General features: G+C 41.0%; 1 protein-coding gene across 1 annotated transcript; it reads right to left on the bottom strand.

Moving 5' to 3' along the window:
* Positions 1–2,888: 2,888 nt before the first annotated feature.
* On the bottom strand, positions 2,889–11,797 carry PSMD7 (proteasome 26S subunit, non-ATPase 7). The gene is made up of 7 exons (XM_057713081.1): positions 11,617–11,797; positions 9,403–9,494; positions 8,413–8,505; positions 7,625–7,722; positions 6,973–7,053; positions 4,563–4,654; positions 2,889–3,827 (listed from the first exon to the last, which is right to left on the bottom strand). The coding sequence occupies exons 1-7, from the start codon at positions 11,688–11,690 to the stop codon at positions 3,383–3,385; spliced, it is 975 nt and encodes a 324-aa protein (XP_057569064.1). The 5' UTR covers positions 11,691–11,797; the 3' UTR covers positions 2,889–3,382.
* Between the last annotated feature and the right edge of the window lie 1,699 nt (positions 11,798–13,496).

Here is a 13,496-nt window from a genome sequence, read left to right as displayed (position 1 = left end):
GGGTCTCTTGCCAAGATGAGATTAGTCAATGGTGCCATCTAGTGTTGAAGAACAGATTGGCTCCAAAGAGGAATGCTTAGAGAAAGATTTCTCTTGACTTAGGCCTTGGAAACACACTAACATAGTTTCCTCTTCCTTTCTTTTCCTCTATTTTCTTTTCCTACTTCCATTTCTTTACTTCCAGAATGGAGAATAGCCATTAGTTTTTTGTTTAAAAAAATTTTTTTTTAATGAATGAATTTTATTTTTTGGCTGCATTGGGTCTTTGTTGCTGCGCAGGCTTTCTCTAGTTGCAGCGAGCGGGGGCTACTCTTCATTGAAGTGCACAGGCTTCTCATTGCGGTGGCTTCTCTTGTTGTGGAGCGCAGGCTCTAGGCGCGTGGGCTTCAGTAGTTGTGATGCACGGGCTTAGTTGCTATGTGGCATGTGAGATCTCCCGGACCAGGGATTGAACCTGTGTCCCCTGCATTGGCAGGTGGATTCTTAACCACTGCGCCACCAGGGAAGTCCCTAGTTGTTTTAATTATTTTGTTCTTTTTGCTTTTTTTTTGAAAGATATGAACTCAGTGTTGCTTCCAGACAAAATAGATAAATGCCAAGAGTTGAAAGGCATAGATATGGAAATCAGTACTTGCCTATGTTATGTATAATAATTTGGAATGAATTTGTTTAGGGAAGCTGTAGAGATCTTCTCTTGTGGGTAAATCAAATGCTTCTCTGCTATTCCAGCGTGTCCCATATCCTTCCTATTTCCTGTGACGGGGCGGATGAAGTAGTTTGGTTAGCATGTTGTAGTATAACAATCCTAATTCATTCTCAAGTCTTAGTTCTGCTTCATGGATCTTTTTGTAGGAAAATGGTAGAAGAAAAGACCTGTTCATAACTTCCAAGTAAATAGGATCTTTTGTTCTTTTATGGGGACCTGTGTTAATAAGTCTTTTATTTGAAGTGAAGGTAATTGTGTATGGTTAAGTTCTCATAGCTGGAGGGTCCTCCAGAAACTGGAGTAAGATTCTGGGCTTGCTAATTCCCGCTGGAAAGGTTTACTTTGCATCTGGCACATTGGAGAAATAATATGGCAGTCCCTCAGTGATGATTACTTCCCTTTGTCCCTTTAGTGATTGATGATCTGAGTAAAATGAAAGAACATTTAACTAATTAGTGGGTCCAAAGCTGTTGTTCCACCCTGATAGTATCCATCTTTTCACTAAGGATAACTAACCTGTAAGTTCAGGAATATTTCAGATGTTAGTTATCAAACAGAAAACCAGTGAGGAATAAATGCTATCCTCTCTGTAACATGTGTGTAGCAGGAGCAGCCTGAACTTTCTAAGTCATTGTGAAATGTTTCAAAATGGAAGGAAGGGTAAGTCACAACTCTGGATATGAGGTCCAGAATTGGGATTAGACTTTTTCCAGGATACTTTTTCAATGTGTTAAAAAATAACAGAAGTAGTTTAGCAATCTCATCTTGAGACTGCCAAGCTATCCAAACACATGGCCTTGTTTTAGGTGAGGGTCATGGGTTTTGCAGTCACGTCAGCTATTTGTATAAGCAAGATTTCATCAGTAGTCTTACAAAGCTTCCCCTCTTATATAGGATGGCAGCAATTTTGCCTTAGAAAATGAGCCTTTGTGACTTTAGAGGCTACACATGATTTTTGTTAGAAGAAGGAATTGAAGATCCTCTTAGGAAGGTATAAGTCAATTTTGTCCATACATGGGTCAAACTATTAAATATAACAGTGCCTGGGTATTCCCATGTTCTTATATGCTCAATAAACATTCCAAGTTATCAAACGGTGACAAACTTAAAAGCCTGCGGCATTGTCCCATTAGACCCTGGGAAAGCTTTTTAAGTGCAGCTCATACTACTAAAGGTGGATCTGATCCTGTGTGGCCTTAAGTTGCCCCCTGATCCTACATAAAGGACCCACTCTATGGGATGACATTCTCCTCCTTCCCCCTGCCTAGCCTCAGAACCATTGCATCCCAGCTCTTTCCTGCCCACCTTGGAGAAAGGTTCCCCTCACATCAGTCTGTTCTAAACACAGCAACCAAATCTCAAAACCTTCAACACGTTCCTGTTGTTTTAAATGCATCTCAAGCTTTGAACTATGTATTTCAAATTTCTTTTATTCAGTTAGATGTAATCACCATCTGACTTTTGACTGCTGCAATAGACAAGTAAAACTTAGTTCTCTAGTTTTTTTCCCTTTACTATTCTGTCTCAGAATCTTAATGAACCTTGAAGTGACCACTGATGTGGGCGCTTCTATTTGTATAGGATAAAAGCTCAGCTCTACATCAACCCCCAAATTTCCACTAGTTCTTTAAGATGGATGCTTCTGGTAACTTTGAGGCATTATAACATTACGAAGTTGTTTATGAGAGTCCACTGACTCAGTTTTAGTGCTATTTTATTGTTTTCTTAAATATCTAAACATTGATAATCCCTATGGTGCATTAGAGAGCTCTTAGGGAGATTTTAACTGCTCAAGAAAGGAAATTACTATCCAAGCGACAGCTGTAAGTCAAATGATTTAAGTACCTTGAACACTTACTTTGGGGAAACTTTGTTCCATCTCACTAACCTTGTGGTCTGATGTACTTAGACCTACTGCAACAGTAAGTGAATGTGTCCCTTATGAAAAACTGCACTAGGGACTTCACAGGTAAGGAATCTGAAGCATTAACTAGGACCCAGGTCTTTTGGGTTCCGTGGAGAGCGCTCCTCACTACAGCTGTCTGTTTTTAAAGGAATGAGACTCTTTCATAAAAGATTCAGTCCAAAATAATTCTTTAAGGCAGCTTCAATTAAAGACTGTCTTGGTTGCTTCTGAAAACCACGGATCACCACTCCTAGAGTCAAAAATGACCAGAACACAGACTTAAAAACCAAGCCATTTAATTGTGTCTTCGAAGGTAAACAATATCTTGAGCTGGATCCCAAGCCCCGAGAATGCCAGAGCTACGGGTCCGAGAAGTCCCGTGGGTGGTATTCTCAACAGAGTCCAGAGGGTCAGACCTCAAGGTGTTCCAAGGCAGAAGACTTATGGAATTTTGCAGACTGCCAGAAACAGACCCCAAGAGTCTCCTGAGATGGGGATAATTCAACTCCTGGTCTTACAGATAAAAGCAGGAAGAGTACCAAAAATGTTATGTTTACTTCTCTTCACTTCTCTCACAGTCTGAAGCCTGAGCTATCACATCCCCAACTCACAGCAGCCTAAGCTGCAGTTTAGGTACAAGATTAGTCCCTCTATCCAGAGAGCTTCATCAATACAGCTTTTTAACAAGCACTTGAAGTGAAAAGAACCCTCTGGTGGCACAACGAGTTAGTTTATAAGATTTTAATTTACAAATTAAAAAGCTACATGTTTTATTTTTTCTCCTTTTTCTCTTCTTTCTTTACATCACTCTTTTCCTTATCTTTCTCTTTCTCTTTGTCATCTTTTCTATCCTTTTTGCTGTCTTCTTTTTCCTGCCCTTCTTTCTTCTCTGCGTCCCGGTTGGCGATCTTGTTGTTGATGAGGTTGTGCAAGGCGACCACGGAACGGATCAGCGAGGCCAAATACACCACCACCATCTGGTCATTGGTCTTCAGGTAAAAGGCCTTGACAAACTCCTGCAGGCTGACATCTGGCAGCAGGTTGAAGACGTCCTGCAGCTGGTAGATGATCTGGTGGTTGATGGGCAGCTTGCCTGTGGCCACTTTCTCCAAGTAGCTCCTGATATCCAGAAGCTTGGAGTTGAGTCCCTTCAAACCATGGACCTGGTTTGTGATCCGCTGAGAAAGAGTGCCCACGGTAGTGTCTTTGATGTCTCTACAGGAACCCACAAGAAAGGGCAGGAAAATACGTCAGTGTCCTGTACTGTCACACAGATTTTCACATTCTAAGGAAACACCCAGTTTGTGAGCAGGGGCAAGTTTTCCAAAAGAAAAATGTTACTTCTCCATTTGATAAAGATTTGAGTATAAATTGCCTTAGCCCTGTTTTCATTTGGAGGCATATATTTTTATCTCTGAAGGCATATATTCTATCTTTCTCATCACAGGGCATTTTTCAAAAGAAAAGAGATAAAATTAGATCATTTTCACTAATAAAACAAAAAACCTCCTCTCTAGTTCAGCTTCCCTGTTCCTAAAAAGGGTGGTGTTTCTCTACCTCCATCTATATGATGTTGTGAGAAGCTTTTAAATCAGTCAGTAACTTTTTGAACTGGAAGGAATCTTGAGAAAATCTATGACCCTTTCAAATAACTCAGGGTTATATAAGTAGAATACAATAAAACCCAGCCCAACATGCAAAAATTCTCTGCAGAAAACTGGCTAGCTACACATATTGAAAAGGACGTGCACTGGAAGAGCAAACGCTTGCTTTTATTTCTCACATCTGTTCCTGCCACAGTCAGCATTACAGCTTCCAGACAGGTATGCTATCCACAAAGTCATAAACCATAACTCAGGACACTGTAGAGATGATCCAGGACTAGAACCCAGGTCTCACCGAGCAGCCTCTGGGGCTGCTTCTGATTCTGATACCCTTCTAAAGCCTCACCGTAACAAGTGTTCAACTCCCACTTCCTCAGCTTCCTCTGCTCCAATTTCACTGGTCACGTGCTCAAATGTTTTTGAGGTTGGAGTTCCATCCTGAGAGAGGACATTTAACTATAGTTACTTGCTTACAAGCAAATGAACAAAATGGCACATGTTCCTTATCACGCCTCGATTCTCCTGCTTTAAGTCAAATTACTTCATGGATGTTATTACTGGGTTTTTTATGCCAAGGGTGGGTAACGTTTGCTTTGAAAGTTTAGTCTTCTAAGCTAAAGTCACAGTGGTCCTCCTCAGAGATGAGGTGTACTGGACCATCATCATTAGCTTATTTATGAGGAAAATCTTGATATTCTCTCTAGCCAGCAGTAGAGATGGACACTCAAAGAAGTCTTGATGTGGCTAAATTTTAAGGACTATAACAGTTCATTCTAAAATAGGCAATATTCAGAACATGTACTTAAGGCAAGTTCATGTCAGAAAATATAACTTTTAATATCTACTGTCCTGGAGTCAAATGATCAGAGAACCACAACAATGTGGTTAGAATAACTGATTTTCTGGTGGCGTGAATTTATCAAGGAACCCATTAGTGGATGTGGTTTGCTGTATTACCTAATGATTTCTTGATGGGACCCAGGAGAAACTTCTCTCAGATCTAGTGACAGAAGAGGCTGTACATCCCCTGTAAAGGTTGTAAAATGTTTGCAAGGCACAACAGCATAGCAGTGAGTGTACAGACTCTAGATTCAAAGCCTGGCTCTGCCATGTGTGTGGTAAGGGAGCTGTGAGATCCTGGGTAAGTCATTTCACTTACACCAAGTGGTATAAACATTAGCTGTTGTTATTTTACCCAAGACAGTGTGAATTCTGCAAATGGCATTTTCCTCTTGGCTTTGTATGCTAGGATGGCCAGAGCCTTGAAGACCTGTGCAGGACTTTGTGGCATGTCTTTTCAGATACTGTTTTTTCCCTGGCTTCATCTTATAATATGATCCTTACATCCCCTCCATCCTCTATTAAAAAATCTTGTTTCCTTGGGGGGTGTGTGCGTGTGTGTGTGTGCGCGCGCGTGTGTGTGTGTGCGCGTGTGTGCACGCGCACGCGCATGTGCATACGTGTGTAAGCAGCCTCAAATTCCTTTTTGAAAGACAGGGTAAAATTTAACTTGTAACAACTGTATCAAGACCAGAGATGAAAGCCTTATTGCAGCTAGGCAATAAATTTGGATTTAAGCTCTCTGGTAGCAGGGCAAAGAGAAACAGGAGCGTAGAGCTTACTGCAAGGAACATTTGCAGGCAGCCACCTTTAGCCTTTTCCAGATTTTAAAACTGAATATAAGGGCTTCCTAGGTGGCGCAGTGGTTGAGAATCCGCCTGCTAATGCAGGGGACATGGGTTCAAGCCCTGCTCCTGGAAGATCCCACATGCTGCGGAGCAACTAAGCCCGTGTGCCACAACTACTGAGCCTGCACTTTAGAGCCCGTGAGCCACAACTATTGAGCCCATGTGCTGCAACTACTGAAGCCCACGTGCCTAGAGCCCGTGCTCTACAACAAGAGAAGCCACAGCAATGAGGAGCCCGCGCACCACAATGAACAGTAGCCCCCATTCCCTGCAACTAAAAAGAAAGCCCGCGCACAGCAAAGAACACCCAACACAGCCAATAAAATAAATAAACAAATAAATAAATTTATAAAACAAAAACAAAACTGCCCTCTGACTTCTGACTTTGGAAATTCAACACTGAGCTCTTTGCACACCCTAAGTGCAAATATTTTATGTTCAAAACAAAACTCATACATAGTTTCACATCAAATCCTATCCTAGAATTTGAGTTCAATTTTCCTGGAAACAGAGAAAAGCTATTCTGCCAGCTCTTCATGTCAATACCAAAGGCACAAGCTTACAGACCACACAGCAGGTACTGAATGCCATGGAGCTGGCTACATAGGTGTCAAATCATACAGGTGGGCTTTGCTATCTAGCTCCTGGCAGCTCTGACTTACTCTATTTGAAAACTTAGGATCTAGTCTACAGGGATTGAAAACCTTCGAGGAGAAGACTGTCAGAGGTGGGCTGACAGTGGAAACTGCATTAGATTAAGACCAAGCTCACCAGGCTCTGCATTTACTTTACCAAAAACATCTCTGGGCAATCATTTGCCTATTGCGGTCTCAATTTCATTTGTAAAAGGGTGATTTAGATTTCTATGGTCCTCTCTATTTCTAAAATTTCTAAACTTTGATGATTCAAACACTCAACAGGGAAAAAACATATCAAACTGCTGACAGAAATCAATAACCTTTTCTTTGTTATAAAGTATTTGTTGACTTGAAAATGGGGGGGGGGGAGAACCCAATGGCCCTAAAAGTAGCAAATCTAACCTCCTAGGCTCATAGCAAAAAGACTTACATCATGAACTTCTTCCACCGAAATATATGCTTCTGTGGGCAATCCCAGGTCCTTTGGTTTCACGTCAATGATGACCAATACCTGGCAGTAAAACACATCTTAGCAAACCACCTCATGCCAAGCACGTAAGGAATAACTGCAGTCATTCTGATGATGATTACTGAAGCTTTTTCATTCAACCAGATATGAGCCAGAATTTTCAGAAAAAAATGACTTTATCTTATCATTTGCTCTGCTTTTCAACCCCATCCGTTAATAAGCTGAGAGGCCGTATATTGAGGTTGTCAAGCAGAAGGAAATTAGAGTCAAGACAGCCAGTATTTTAACACCCCCTACACTTAGGAGACCTTACTAACCATTCTGAACTTTACTTTTCTCATTGTAAATAGGATAACAATCCCATACAGTTATTGAGAGGATTAAGGAAGAAAACTTATATACTTAGCACTGAGCAGATGTTTAATTTACTAAATACATTGGGTTACTGTATACTACACAAAACACTGCAAATTAACTCTAGCTTATACAGAAAAAGTGGTGAAATGATTCACTATCCAAATCCATCCTTCCAAATCCTTCCTAGAATGCTCCTTTTCTTGAGTTAGCTGGCAAACAATATCAGTCAAGAGTTTTAAAGACAGAGTGTACTTACTGAGTTAGGGCAGTATCTTTTCATGAGTTCATTGATGGCGATGTCATTCTTGTGTAGTTTAGGGCCTGTGTGGTACCACCCAACTATTCTTTCTCTGGCTGCGAAGGAAAAAATTAGTGGCTTTGTATTGTTACATAAAGATCTATAAATTTCCCTCAAAAAGGATAAGAACTCCAGTAGTTATATTCTCTACCTTTTTCAAAAATTCCAGACATCTGATGACATACTTATGAAATCTAAAACTCAAAAACAGGATTCTCAGAAAATAAACAGTGGGGGAAACCTAGAGATATCCATATCTCAGACCAGTTTAGGAGACCAGTCATACATGAAACAACCAGAAAACAATTCCAAGGCAATATATAAACAAATGCAAGTTCATGTCACATAGATTACAACTGTGAGTGTTGTGGGAATAAACATTTCCAAAGCAATGTGGTTGCTGTAATGAAATAAAATGAAAACAATACACATGACAGAGAAAAATATTTACCCTGGTGGTACTAAAGCTCTAGGGGCAGGTGGATTTTATTTGATCATTCTTCGCTTTTCTGTTGCAGAGGGTTAGCTCTTTCCCCTGAAACCTAGGTGGTCTAGCTGGCCTTAAATTGCTACTCCAGTTTCTCATTTATTCTACCTCATTTCTCTACTACCACTAGTGTTACTTTAGTCTAACTAAGTGAAAGGGCCTTTGACATTAAACAAAGAAAAGTGAATACTTAAAAAAGGCATTAGGGGCACACATGGACATTTACACACACACACACCAGTGCCACAATGCCACCTACCATTGACCTTCTTAAACATTCCATACATGTTTTCCAAATAATCATGGTCTAAAAACCAGACAGAATCATCTTTGTCGTCTTCATCAAAAGGGACTAGAGAAAACAAAACAAACAAACAAAAAACAGTTTAGGGCGCTAGACAGAACTCTAAGGGCACATATCACAACTGTGGACCCCTAAGGCCAGATCTGATCCATGTCTTTGGTTTGTCTAATACAATATTAAAATTATTTTTGAGTTGCTTTTATTAAAAACTGGAAGATTTCACATACAAATCCAGACCTCCAGGTTCTCTTGAAAAACTGGAAGACCTGGCAACAACTGGCTACAGCCAGACAGAGGCCACCCCCTTTGGAAAGGACACATGTTCTTCAGTTTGCTGAAAGCTCCATCACTTCCGAATATTCCCATCTGGCAAATTACATTACTGCCCGATCCTTTTAGACACTAGAGTTAGTGACCTCTAGTCTAACAGATATGCCAGCAATTAAATTTTTTTGTTCTTTATTATTATTGCTTTAATCATAAAATATATGGATACATTCTTGTAAAGATTTATGAAACAGGAAAAGATAAGGTCTTTATCTCCCCCTTGCCTGCCTATAACCATGGTTAATAGTTTAGTGCAGGAGTTGACAGACTACACCCATGGCCTATTTTAATAGTTTTACTGCAATACAGCCATTAGTTTGTCTACATACTGCCTATAGTTGCTTTCCTGCTACATTAGCAAAGCTGAGCAGTTGCAATGGAGACCATATGGCCTGAAGTTTAAAATATTTACTATCCAGTTCAGTGTGTAGCCTTTAACCACCCTTTTCTATACTTAAGCAATTCTGAAATAGAATTGCTTGGTTACAGTAAAAAATGGAGACCATGAAAGTTTCTTTCTTTTTAAAAGTTAATTAACATTTTAACCATACTCAGAAAAATGTAAAATTTCTCTACTTTTTAAAAAACTGAGGTATAATCGACAAATTTTTCTCTTACCTGCAAAACTGTTGGATACATCGAGTACTTTCTTTTGCCATGACCCCAAAAGCACACCAACAACACGCTTCTGGTTTCCAACCTTGCCTATTCTGAATGAGAAAACAGAAGGTTAGTTTGGATAGGCACAGACAGAAGTGGACCAACAATAAGATATCCAACAGGAAATATCAATGGTACAGATACAATCTAGCTTAGCTGGGAACTAATCCCACTAAACAAATGTAATAGGTTAGTCCTTAATAATTAAAATTCTAACAAATATAATGGGCAATTCATGAACTTTGTACACTGGCAGTCTTACTCACTGCTGACTACAAAGAAAGATATACTTGGGAAAAAAATCTCAAACTTCACAGGAATTCAAAATGGAGAAAATGAAAACTCCTCAGATCTTAAGGTTTTAAATGTTATATGGGTGGTGTTTGAAATCACATTTAACTTTATATTTTCCTTTGCAGCTTACCTTTCTCTTTTAAACCTTCCCCATCGTCTCTATTCTCAAATCTTTCCAGGGATAAAGATGCTAAAGCTGAACCAGTTTTATGGTCCAACTTGCCACATCTTCTCTGGAACACCTATGTCAACAAGCCCAGCTAGATGCTATAATCCTTTGTACCATCTAGGGGCTCAGAAAATGATTCTGACCCAGAGGCATGTGTGTGCCATCTGTGATCTCTGAATGGCTTAATGAGGCAGAAGTGAGCTGGTGACTAATCATACTGGGAGGAGGGCTCAATGAACCAGAAAGGCTACTTCAGAATTTCTATCTGCATATCACACCTCCTCAAGAAGGTTTTGTCCTAAAGAACTACAAGTGTTTCACCTATTATCTCATTTGATTGGTCATCATGTAGAATTCTCCTTTAGCCACTAACAAATGTAACATACAGAAACAATACAATTTTATGTTCAAAGGAAAGAAAAAAGCCACTGTGAAATGAACTACAATTCCTTAACAGTTGCTGGTTTCACACTGATTTAACTGTATTTATCTAAACATATGGTTTGGCAGGTTTATAAATGCTTACTATATTTAGGGTTTGGATCAAGCAAAGTTAAGGATTCTGTATTCCGGTGGTACCAATTTTGGGGGAAATCAAAGTTCAAGGGAAACTTCCACACTCATGGGCTTTTCTTTTGATCTACAAAAATCCATTTGTGTTTTAAAAAAACCCTACAATTGTCTGACACAGCAGCTTGCAGTGTCTGCCCTCACTATGCCTTTAACAAGTGTTTGTTGAATTTACTGAACAGAAGGGAAATGATGCCTTCCCCCTTACCACCTCTAGCATCCTATGGGAGAAAAATAATTACTATACAGTGGGAAAGCTCGCATATCCTGTTAGGGTAAGGGTGCTACAAAGCGATGGAACTGAATTGGGGACCCTAAACCTCACAGGAGTCTCTTGAGTTTGGTTCTGGCTCTGGTTGAATTGGGAGCTGTACAAAGCAAGCTGCAAGAGAATGGGCACTTAGCAACTATGACCTCACAGAAGATGCTCCCAACTGGGCCTTACAACTTTCCAATTCAAGTAATTATCTTGTAAAACTTATGAACACGTGTAACAGGTCCAGCGGGACCAACAGCTTGAAAACAAGCAAGCGAAGGCGGAAGAAACATCTGTGGGATGTGTTCTTATTTGTTAATGCCAACATCTCCGAGCGGTCTCATTTTTAAATGAAAAAGTTGACTTTAAAACTTAAAACACCTACGTTTTAAGCTATCGTCAAACCAGATTCCCACTTGGAAACTTTCACAAGTTAAATTAAAACCACAATTCTTTCAGGGAGCCCCTCGGGGGCTGAGAACAGAACTTCCGTGACAGCCTTCAGAGGCAAAAAGCACGAGTCCGAAGGGCTTTCCTACCAGATACCGAGTCTTTTAGGCGAAAGGGGGCGGACGAGGTGACAGATGGGCACGAGGCCTGGGGATCAGGGCCAAGCGACGCCTGCCCCTCATACTCTGGCATCCTACGGACTGGGTACAAGGAACGAGAAGCCCAGTTCCCAGAGTGCCGGCTGGGCGGCGGCGGAGACGATGCCGGGGGACTTGGGCTTCGTCAACGGAGTTGGCCTGGGCCCCTCGGCGGCTCAGGGCCACTCCCGGTGCATCAGCGCCCCCGTGGCCGCCCCCGCCGTCCCCAGCGCGCCCGTGACTCAGCAGCGGCGGCGCCACCGGCCCCGGTAGGCCGCCCCGTGCCGTCCGCTCACCGATTGAAATGATCCACCACGCTGAGCAGCACCAGGGGGTGGACCACCACCTTCTGCACCGCCAGCTCCGGCATTGCGACACACCCCGCCCGCCAGGTCCTGCTCCCCGCAGCTCGCTAACACCGGCAACCAGAGCTGCAGGGATTCTCCGGGATCCTCCAGGCCCGGCTCCTCCTCTTCCGGCTAGGTCGCCGCCGCGCGGCGGCTTCTTCCGCTCCCAGAGTGCCGAGCGCGTTGAGCTCGGAGTGTCGCTCCCGCAGCCACCTTGAGGAAGGGAATTGCCGGGGGAGGCGGGCTCCGCCTCGGGTGACTGGCTGCGAGTTTCCCGAGTCGTGAAAGCTAACAGGACACTGGAGACTGAAAAAGGTTGACCTCCTGACGTTTGGCCTGTACCGTCACCCGCTGTGGCTTTTCACCTCAGTACCTTCCTGGCTCCCCCCCTCCCCTCCCCCCCACCTGAAGACTGGAGCTAATGCTGAGAGAAAATGTAAATAGGAATAAGTAATAATTCCACCATTCAGAAAATGTTCACCTTCTAGTCAGAATCCTCCAGAATTTGTTAGAGGAACCAACTTTAAATCTTTAGCATTAGGGCATTCCCTTAAAGTAGGTTTGGTAATTTATCTCATTATATTGTCGGGGAATTTCCCCTTAATCTTTGCTGTGGACACTTAGCAAATAATCAGCCTGTCTGTATTTTCCTACCCGTCTTTATATTTCTTACCATTTAACAAGGGCTAGAAAAATTCAGTTTGTGCCTAGAGTTAGGTCATTCAGATTGATTTTAAAACAAAAACTTACAAAAAGATTGAAGATGGAAAGCAGTAGGGAAATGTGTTTTCATATTTAGCTGGGAAAGAAAAAAGGCAGAGGGGAAATGTAGGAAAAGAGGACTTGAGCTTATCTGCAGAAGGCAAATGACTTAAAATCTATACAAGTTTAGTTTTCTGCCTGACCTTAAGTTGCCGTTTCTATACACAAAAACAGTACTTCAGCAACGTGAATTACTCATTGTTTACCCTGTCTTTAAACACCTTCTGTCTTCCCTATATTACCAGAGGATCTGACCTCTCTAAAAAATGACCAGAAAACTTTTGCTCTGAACCTTAGCCTCCTTCCAGTATAATCAGGGAGCTTTTGATACTCTTTCTGGGCATACCCCTCACTTTTATTTCATGTACTCTTCCTACTTTTGGGAGCGTTGTTTTGGATTTTCCTTATATTTTTAAATATTTTTGATTTGGCTATCAGATGATTGCTGCTACTTCTTAAGATAGTAGAACTTTTAAATTAAGGAAATTTAAGTCAGCCACATTGTGTGATGTGTTAAAGCATGCTTGTTGGTTTTTAGTGCCTGGTTCAAAGCAGACATTCTTATTTCATCTCTTACATGATGCTGTTCAACACAGGGTAGACATGTAACTGTTATGAAAAGACCTTGGAAGAGTTCCCCCCCCTAATTTTTAAGATCAGATTGATTTTGATTTTTCTTATGTGTCCGGTAAAGCATAAGAAATGGAGTCTAAAGGAAGCATGTGTTTGGACTAAAATATTTAAAGAGTATAAAGAAGACAACTTGAAATCATAAGGAAGGTATTTTTCATGTTGTTCTATTTTTTCTTTTTCTTTTTTAATGGAACTGACTTGAAATTATAACTGATTTTGTAGCCGCTACTAGGGACTAAATTCATTCAGAGGAATGCAGAAGGAGATATAAGAAATCCACTGTCTTTTGTTTATTTAATTCTGGACTTTAAGAGAATCTGATGAGAGCATAAGGGTAATACATTTTATTTTCCTTTGACTATTTTTGTTTTTTTTTTAAAGAAAGAAATATAATTTAAAAAATTTTATTTTTTATTGAGGTATAGTTGATGTAC

This window comes from Hippopotamus amphibius, chromosome 16 (assembly GCF_030028045.1).
Source record: "Hippopotamus amphibius kiboko isolate mHipAmp2 chromosome 16, mHipAmp2.hap2, whole genome shotgun sequence".
Taxonomy (NCBI): Eukaryota; Metazoa; Chordata; class Mammalia; order Artiodactyla; family Hippopotamidae; genus Hippopotamus; species Hippopotamus amphibius.
Note: the sequence above shows the minus strand (reverse complement) of the source record. Positions and strands in the feature narration are given on the sequence as shown.